The sequence below is a fragment of the Camelina sativa genome, chromosome 8 (assembly GCF_000633955.1).
Source record: "Camelina sativa cultivar DH55 chromosome 8, Cs, whole genome shotgun sequence".
Lineage (NCBI taxonomy): Eukaryota > Viridiplantae > Streptophyta > Magnoliopsida > Brassicales > Brassicaceae > Camelina > Camelina sativa.
The window spans coordinates 4,960,906-4,970,434 of NC_025692.1; the positions used below are offsets into that span (position 1 = coordinate 4,960,906).

General features: G+C 35.5%; 2 protein-coding genes across 4 annotated transcripts; one reads left to right on the top strand and one right to left on the bottom strand.

Moving 5' to 3' along the window:
• Positions 450–2,982, top strand: LOC104706215 (BTB/POZ and MATH domain-containing protein 1). Of its 3 annotated transcripts, XM_010422382.2 has the most exons (5): positions 450–1,247; positions 1,376–1,743; positions 1,871–1,971; positions 2,249–2,525; positions 2,632–2,982. In XM_010422382.2, the coding sequence occupies exons 1-5, from the start codon at positions 832–834 to the stop codon at positions 2,811–2,813; spliced, it is 1,344 nt and encodes a 447-aa protein (XP_010420684.1). In that variant the 5' UTR covers positions 450–831; the 3' UTR covers positions 2,814–2,982. The 3 variants fall into 3 exon arrangements, with proteins under 3 accessions (XP_010420684.1, XP_010420683.1, XP_019083884.1); XM_010422381.2 differs by lacking the exon at positions 1,871–1,971 and having other exon boundaries at positions 1,376–1,724; XM_019228339.1 differs by lacking the exon at positions 2,632–2,982 and having other exon boundaries at positions 1,376–1,724; positions 1,890–1,971; positions 2,249–2,341.
• Positions 2,963–6,494, bottom strand: LOC104706214 (mitogen-activated protein kinase 16). The gene is made up of 10 exons (XM_010422379.2): positions 5,844–6,494; positions 5,282–5,690; positions 5,073–5,200; positions 4,921–4,980; positions 4,626–4,775; positions 4,388–4,543; positions 4,087–4,298; positions 3,896–4,000; positions 3,646–3,818; positions 2,963–3,562 (listed from the first exon to the last, which is right to left on the bottom strand). The coding sequence occupies exons 1-10, from the start codon at positions 5,865–5,867 to the stop codon at positions 3,279–3,281; spliced, it is 1,701 nt and encodes a 566-aa protein (XP_010420681.1). The 5' UTR covers positions 5,868–6,494; the 3' UTR covers positions 2,963–3,278.

The following is a 9,529-nucleotide window of genomic DNA, read 5'->3' on the forward strand; positions in this document are numbered from 1 at the left end:
TTATAAGGTTCACGACTTTTTAATTTTTGTAATTTATGGTAATTACGGATATAAGTAATTCAATTGGTACACAGATTTGTCTGTTTTAACCGCGGTAATAATTCGAGCCCTAAATATTGTTTTTGAAAAACATCAAGCCTCGTGGACAAAAGACATAAGTTTCGTTTTACATCTTACCAACCAAGAGAGGTTTTACAAGGGTGTTGGTTATGTTTGGTTTGGTTTACAAATACAAAGATTTCAAATATTGTTCAATTGATGGACCAATAGACCAAAGCACTTAAAAAATATAATTTAAAAAAAAAAAGGAGTTTTCCAATTTTGCTTTGTGCCCGTAAATAAAATAATATTAGTGATTTAATTTAATAAAATATAAAGGATGTCATAATTACAATTGGGCTACAGCTCTCTCTCTNAAAAAAGTTATCTTTTTTTTTTTTTTTTTTTTTTTTTGTGTTTATAAAAAAAACCCAAAGTATCACTTTCGTTCCTTCCTTCATTCTTTCGTTCTCTTTTCCATTTTCGTATCCACCGACGTCATCGATCTATTCCCTCACGCTCCATCTCTACCAGAGACTTCCGTTGATTCATACATCCTTCCCTTCTTCTCTCCTTCCGATTCCGTATTCCAATTTCGTTCCTTTTGTGATTTCTCTCAAAACCCCTAAAAAAAATTGTTCCTTTTTATTCGATCGCTCCTGAATCTTGGATTTTTATTTTATTTTTCTGGGTTCTTCTCAAATTTCAAGACTTTGATTCGATTCCTTGTAAGATTTGTACAAAAGCAAAGATCTTTTGTTGTTTCTGTTTTTAGGGATCTTTGTATTGTTGATGGGCACAACTAGGGTTTGCGGGGAGGTTTCTTCTGGATCTTCGAAATCGCTAAGCCAGTCTCTCACGGTGTCTACCTCTACCACGGAAACCGTTAATGGCGTCCATGAATTCAAGATCTGTGGCTATTCTCTCGCCAAAGGCGTTGGTGTCGGCAAATACGTCGCTTCCGATACGTTTATGATCGGTGGTTACTCGTGGGCTATCTACTTTTATCCTGATGGGAAGAGTCCTGAGGATAACTCGTCTTACGTTTCTTTGTTCATAGCACTCGCTAGCGAAGGAGCTGATGTCAGGGCTCTCTTTGAGCTCACGCTTGTCGATCAGAGTGGTAATGGGAAGCATAAGGTTCATAGCCATTTTGGTAGAGCTCTCGAAAGCGGTCCTTATACTCTCAAGTATCGTGGTAGCATGTGGTGAGTTTCTCTCCCTCTCCCTCTCTCTATATGCATGGAAAGTTTCAAGCTTGATATGGATTGTGATAGATTGGTATGTTCTGGCTGCATACAATGTTGATAATGTGTTTGCTTGTTGCTTGGTTTAGGGGATACAAGCGGTTTTTCAGGAGATCCAGTCTAGAATCGTCGGATTATTTGAAGGAGAATAGTCTCTTGGTTAGGTGCCGTGTGGGTGTAGTGAAGTCAGTTACGGAGGGACCAAGGTGTTACAATATCCCTGTGCCAGTTTCTAACTTGGGACAACAGTTGGGAAATCTTTTGGAAAGTGGGAAAGGCTGTGATGTTATCTTCCAAGTTGATGAAGAAACATTCAACGCACACAAATTGGTTCTTGCGACGCGTTCCCCTGTTTTCAAGGCACAGCTTTTTGGCCCGTTAGGAAACCCAAATACCAAATGCATAACGATAGAAGATATGGAAGCACCCATTTTCAAGGTCCTCCCTTTAACTCTCTGTTTGGGATTTACATCTGTTAGAACTAGGAATGTGTTAGTAGATTAGCTACAGTCAATGGGTCTTATATGGTCTTATAGGAAGAGATAGATTTCTTGGTTCCTTGCCTTTTTTTTTTTCCGGGTGAGTGATGGTGGTGTCATACAGGATTGTCTATTCACGGATGTACCATCCGGGATCTTCTCCTGGGGCGCTACTCCTGTTCTCGAGTTTACTCACCCGGGATAAGGTTCTTTCTTTATGCTTCTCTTCCTAGCTAATACATGGACATATATCTATGTGGTTACGATGTGTATATTCTTTTTTTTTTGTAGACGTAGTTATGTGAGTCAATTAGTCAACTAGATAAACAATATGGATCTTCAGCATATGAACTTTCTGTCTTCTCTTTGTCACAATAGTTCCTATAAGTTGCTTCCTCTAGGTTCTGATCCTCGATTCCTTTAGTTTTACTCTGGATGTGTAATCTGATACGAACCCTCTTTCCCATATTGTTGTTTGTGCAGGCGTTGCTCCATTTTATCTACTGGGACGAATTGCCTGATTTGCAAGAGTTAATGGGCGCTGACTCTACATTGGCTTCGACTCTTGTGGCTCAGCATTTGCTTGCAGCGGCAGACCGTTATGCTCTTGAGCGGCTTAAAGCAATCTGTGAGTTAAAACTCTGTGAAGGGATCGCCATAAACACGGTTGCAACTACCTTGGCCCTAGCGGAGCAGCATCATTGTTCCCAGCTAAAAGCAGTGTGTCTCAAATTCGTGGCATTGCCAGAGAACCTGAAAGGTAAAGAAATAAGATCATTCTTTTTGCTGTAAAATGGATCTGAGTCAACTGTCTATGCACACATAATAAGAATTGTTTCTGTTTTTTCCCTTTTGTCTTTTATCAGCTGTGATGCATACAGATGGGTTTGATTATCTAAAAAAGAGTTGTCCATCTTTACTAACTGAGCTATTGGAGTATGTTGCAAGGCTAAGTGAACACTCTGTTATAGCTTCTGGGCATCGAAAAGAAATATTTGCTGATGGTTGTGATGGGAATGGAAGACGAGTGAAGCCTCGGTTGCACTAAACGGAAGAGATTGAAGAAAGATCTGTGCATTGTATAATCTCTCTATTAAGGATAATATGGCTGATCCAATCCGATCCAGCAAGTACCATGAATTTTTTCAATGTTTTTTCCTCATAAATCAAAGATCCAATGAAATTTGGGGATTAATCTCTGTGTTTATCAGAGTACATTAGGTGAAACAGATATGAGTTCAGGGGATATAAGATTTGTAGTAGGTAGTACAAGTGTTACAGCATCAATAAACAAAGGTTGTCTTAAGAACACAAATTACATGACAGGAGCTATAAGAAGACTCTTCTTTTATCTTCTCACCCATCTTTCTCTCATCTCGCTCCTAAGCCATGTCTTACTCTCTCTTCATGTTTCGCTCTCTTGATAATGCGATGGATGATACAAAAGGCCTTCTCCTTTAGTTCTCCCTAAGCCGTGAAGTAGTAAAACTTCAACGAGACCAAAACATAATGTCTAGTACCAGCGACTCATTGCAGTATCTTGTGCTGCAGCCACTTTCTGTGGTATATACTGAGCGTTTGGTTTCAATCTGCTTGGACCTTCGGCGGCGGCACAATCTTCATCTGCTCTGTTACTTTTGCAAGGTTGAGTCCTCTTTGGGTATTGCGACGCGGCAGCTGGATTTCTGACCATCCTACGCTGTTGTTGTTCAAGAGCTTCAACGCCTGTGGCTGCGCCGCAGTTGTTATAGCGTAAGACTGATCCAACTACTTTTCCAGGTCTAGCTACTGCAGCACCTGTTTCCATTACAACCAGATAAAAATGTTTAGGAAACAGAGTTGTTCTGCTATCATAACATCATATACAGAGAGTGACAGACCTTGAACTGTTTGAGGGACGTTAATAGGAACTCTCGACATTGGCATCTGAGCATTCCTGTCTGCACCTCGAGGTCTCTCGTCTCTGATGCTACACTTGGAAAGTCCATCAGTGACTTCAACTGAATTCTGTTGTGCCATCGGATGATTGTTATCAGAGTACAATACGCAAGCCCTGCAAAAAAAGAGACTTCATTGTTCTGTTTCGATAGAATCCCAAATTATCAAATTTTTAAGGGAAGTAAAGCATACCTTGGTAATGATGCGTGCTGCTGCCTCTCGGGGGGATTATGAGAAGTACCATTCTTGTAGTGTTCCTCGAGGTAAGCAAACTGTTTCTTGAAATGTTCCACCGCACTGCGAAATGAATAACACATAATCCAAAAGGTCATGGAAGAGTACACAAGAGTATAGTTATTAAGCAGGTCCGCTCAGGACTATACCTCGGGTACATAAAGTTAGTTGGCTCTGACCCATCCAAGTACTCTTTCAGCATCTTTGGATGGTACTCCAGAGACTCTCTGTATATAAGCTCTCGCACGTCTTCTTTAGTGATTCTCCGCCTTTCAAACTCAAATTCCAACTTTGTGACAGGTTGAGCAGAGGGCTCTCTTTCAACCTTAGCTAAACCCTTGAAGTACACATCCGCAAGCGCCTGAGGTAACACAAAACCATCATTTTAGTTGACTACAATCAAAGTTATTACATCATAAGGAGTGTAAATGAACGAAATGTGTGAACCACCTCTTCAGCTGTAGGCCGGTCCTTGGGTTCAAAAGCCAACATCCTTTCGAGAAGACGAAGAGCGAGAGGATCAGCATGTGGGAACTTATGCGAAAAAGGTATAGGCTTCTTCTTCCTCATGCTGCTTAAGTATCTTCTAGCTTTCTCGTTCCTCACCTGTTACATTCAAGTGGCAAACAATTCAGCCAAGAGAATAAACAATGCAGCTGTGTTAAGCATTGTGGAAACGGACACTGACCCTTCCAATGGCTTCTGCAGATGGAGTTCCCAACATATCAGTCATCAGATCCAATTGATGGACCACATTTTTCCCGGGGAAAAGAGGTTTCCCTGTCAAAAGCTCTGCAAAAATGCACCCGATGCTCCATATATCTATCGCCGGTGTATACTGAACATAAGCGAACATTAAAAGAAAACAACAATTACTACAAAAATATTTACAATCAGCAGAAGAAGAAAGCTCTCGTGACTACTATTTTCCTAAAAAGATTTGAAACATGTTGATGAAAGAATATATGCAAAATCATGGTCACCTTTGAGAAAAAGGATCCACACAGTTCTGGTGCCCGGTACCATCGAGTAGCTACATAGTCCTGCAGTCACAAAACAATAGAGTCAAAATTGGTTTCATACCAGCAAAAACAAAATGATCTTGTAAAAGATTAGGCATCTAAATACTACTCACAGTCCAGAATATGGCAGTTGGTGTATCATTGAAGGCGACTCTTGCAAGTCCAAAATCACAGATCTTGAGTTTGCAATCAGCATTTGCCAATATGTTTTTGGGTTTTAGATCCCGATGAAAGACATTAGCTGGTAGAAAAAGAAATCTTCAGAAAGATGATGATCCAAAACTTATACTATAATGTGTGAAATTGTTTTGCAAGCTATAACCTGTGTGTATATATTTGAGGCCACGGAGAAGCTGATAGAGGAAAAACTGGTAATGCTCAGGAGTCAAATCATCATTAGCCTTAATAACCTGATGAAGATCAGATTCCATGAGCTCGAAAACCACGTAAATGTCTCTGAACTCTCTCCTTGAAGGAGGCAACAAGATGTGTTTGATCTCAACAATGTCTGGATGACGTAACAGTCTGAGAAGTTTGATCTCACGGAGAATGCGAGTTGCATCGGAAACATGCTCGAAAATATCATTGATCTTCTTGATGGCAACTTTCTCACCAGTGTGTGTATCGTAAGCTGAGCAAACAACTCCATAGCTTCCTTTACCTATAACTTCCTCTATTCTGTATCTGCTTCCTTCACCATACTCCGTGAAGAAATCTAACTCTACTGATGACTGAATAAGAGATCATAAAGCTAGTAACGATTAGGACTAGAAAACTAAGTGTATAATAAGGATTGTTACAGATCCTAAGTAACATAATCGGATCTCACACATCTCTCTATTAAGCAAATCTGAATAATTTTAGATAAGAGAAAAAGAATGGACCTTTTTGCGCTGATCAGGCTGCATCTTCAGCTACAGAGCATCCAAAATAACAGTTATGGAGACCAAATGAAATCTCTACTAAAGCCGAACTTGGTGGTGAGCTTCGTTCGAATTCAAGATTGAAATATAAAACAAAGATTTCTACAGAATTTTTTTTAATACCAACGCAATGTCAAAACCACAAAAGCTCTATAACCAAATCCCTAAATCCTTAGAATCAAAAGGAATCAGAGTACTTCTCGAGAAGGCAAATTTTCTGGGGGCGAGAAGTGAAACAAACGAATACCTAAATCGAGATTTCGTTGCTTCTGAAGTGAAATCAATAGAATAGAAGGAAGAGAAATAAAAATACAAACTTTAGATTGGTAGAATCACTGAGATTGAAGAAAGACGAGTTTTTTTTAATTCGATCAATCACACACTCCTTGGAAATAGCAAAAATTGGAGAAAGCCGAGAGAAGAGTTTATGCTCTTACAAAAAAATTGAAACTTGTGAACTTAAGAAGTTCGTTTAAAGGATCTGAATCTCACAAAGGCGAGACGAAGGGGATAGTTTTGTAAGAAGAAAGTGCAGAGAGAGAGAGAGAGAGATCTAAAAAATGTGTAATAGAAGAGATGGAGAAGAACAGAACAACTACAAAGATTGTCTTGTATTAATATGATTATTATTCTTTTTTTCTTTTTTTTTGTGTGGGTTTGTGTGTGATAATTGAAAAAGCGGATAAGTGGAGTCTGATTATCGAAGTACGAAAACTCCAAATTGCCCCCAGGTTTATGGGGTACTCGCGACTTTTGGTGAAAAAGCTTCTTTTTTGGATAATGTCCAAGCAACGAATACTATTTTTATAATGTAGATATTTTTTAAAAACTATTTTAATATCTTTTTTTGGTTAAGAAAATTTATTTTATATCTTCTTTTTTTTTTTTTATTATTTAAATTGATGGGTGTATTCTGATTGGATGTTAAAAAGAAAGAAAAAGGAATAACTACAAACTCTATTCAATTTACACATTTAAAATTTAGTTGAAACTACAAATATAAATATATTAGATACTATTCCGCGAAAACCGCGGGTTGAATTTTTTTTCATGAAAATTTGTAATAATTTATTTTGTTATTATGTTATTATTTATAATAGTTTATGATAAAAATTTGTTGATTATATTATAATTTTTGTATTTTAATTATTGAAAACCTGTCAATAAAATATTTGCATCTAATAAATAAAATTATTTAAACTTTTGTCAGTTAAATGAAATATTTGCTATAGTTGTGAAGTAAGTAAAAAGATATAACTACAATGTAAAAAATAAATCTTATCTGTTAGTTTTTTAAGTACAAATTAGTTTTGATTCTAATAGATTTTTTTAATTTTTCTACAATTTATTTTATTTGATGTCTCCCCAATTTTCGTTTTTTAATTAGAAATATTTATTTAATTAATTATTTAATGTTAATTAAGTTTTTCTAATGGCAATTGAATGTAATTTTTTACACATTTTAAGGTTAGTTTTATATTTGTACTTCTCAATTAATATAGTAGGATATCCAACAAATTCAAAAAAAACTTTAAACTAACATATATGATCATCTAAATGAAGATGAAATTAATATGAAAATATTTGTTTGCAATAGAGAATTTTATATGACTATCTAACTAATTAATATTTATCTGATTTATCATAGATTATTGAAGTATTCGTTGATTGGATGTCAACAAAAAATACAACAATCTATTCAATTATCTTCTTACCTTGGTTGGAATTAAAAAAAAAATACAGTTTTAAACAAGCTTAAAGATGTTTAAACCGACAAAGATATACAATCATCTAACTAATTAATTTTATCTAATTTATCATAGGTTATTGACCATTTTATTGATCTAATAATATTCTTTCTGTTTGAAATTATACGCCTGACCCATTATCTTACCTTTTAATAACATGTTTTATAATTGTCGATTGTCGAGATATTAAAAATGTTGAATTAGTATCAGACATTGCCTTAGAAATATAATGAATTATCTTATATGATGATTAGGAATATAATAATGAAGTGAATTACCCTACATTATGATATTTTAATATATTGGAGACAATGGACTTGATATTTTATCTTTGAATTCATAAATTTTATGTCTTTAACAAATGGAATAAGTTATTCATGCTAGTGTCATATTCCAAACACAAATAATCACAATGATGTTGGATGGTACATGTGACACATCACACATGCAACCTGTTTTAATGGGTAAATTTTCTTACAATTTGTTATTTTATGAATTGTCAAGCATTTCTAACCTTATGTTAATCACAATTGAAGTTAATGAATAATTTAGACACGCTATATTTTTTGTAATATTTATTTAATATTTTCTCTACTAATTTATAAATATATAATTTGAGTTTTTATGATCATACTAATATCAAATATATATTATTTTGTTATTATTTAAAATATATCATGATAACTAAAAAAAATTGCACAAAATTCAATTTAAAAGTACCATATAAATTAGGCAGGCTAAGAAATAAATTTCAATAAAACAGGAAAAAATATTAGCTTTCATTTGTAAATAATAAAATACAATGATTATAATTTATAAACAAATCTAAAAGAAACCAAGGAAAGAACGAAGGGGTGATAGAGAACCGTGGAAACGCTTCACTCCATGTGCTTCACATGACTTTTATTATGAGGTATCCATAAAATACCAAAAAAACTAATACATACTAATAATTATCTTTTCTTAACCTCTCTAATCATTGTTTCATTTATGCATTAATAAAAGTAAAAAAGGTGTTATAATTTATTCAACGCAGCAACTAGGGGCCAAACCTCACTGAATCACTCTATCATCCTGGTTTCCTAATTTTAGAAATTGGTCGATTAGGTTTAAGTTCATCGATTTGATTTGGTTTGAGTTTGTCGATTTAGTGTTGGTTTTGGAAAATCCCTAAGAAGTGTTATATAAGTCTCCACACCTTCTCTTTGTTGTTGTTGTTGATTTCGTGTTTGGGCTGTGAATAAATCAAAGAGAGAGCAAAAGAGAAGCTTGGTGTGGTGTGAAGGAGACTAGGGAGAAATCAGAATCGTCATGGTTTTTGTAGGAAAGGGTTTCGACATAGCAAATCGTACCAAAAATTTTGTGAGGTGCTTCGTTTCAGATGCAAACTAAGACCAGCAGGGATTGTAAGTGCGATTGTGTACTCGTCTGGTACGTGATCGGCACGAGATTTTGTTGGAAACTCTGTGACGTCTAGGACTAGCATGTTTAGTTAACGGGCATTGTTGGACTGTTGCAGACGCCATGAGAGTCTCTCATGCTTGTATTTGTTGTTAGAATCAGCTTGTTAAGGTAAGTGTATAACCATGCGATTATCTGAGCGATTGGATTGTATGACTTGTTTTATGTGATGAGACGTAGGTGCGGTGAATGTGTTACTATTCATCGGTTTTTTCACTTCACTTCTCATCATCTTCTCGTTTCAACTATTAACCATTAAAAAGAAAGACTTAACAGTACAAGTAAAAATATATGTTTGGTTTCGTATCGGCGTCTAGATTTTCTAGAAATTGGTTTGGTAAAGCACTTTATACATTTTTTTGGCTTATGTAACCATATATTTTGAAAAGGGGATGATCGATCAGTAAGAAAAAAAAAAAAAAAAAAAAAAAAAAAAAA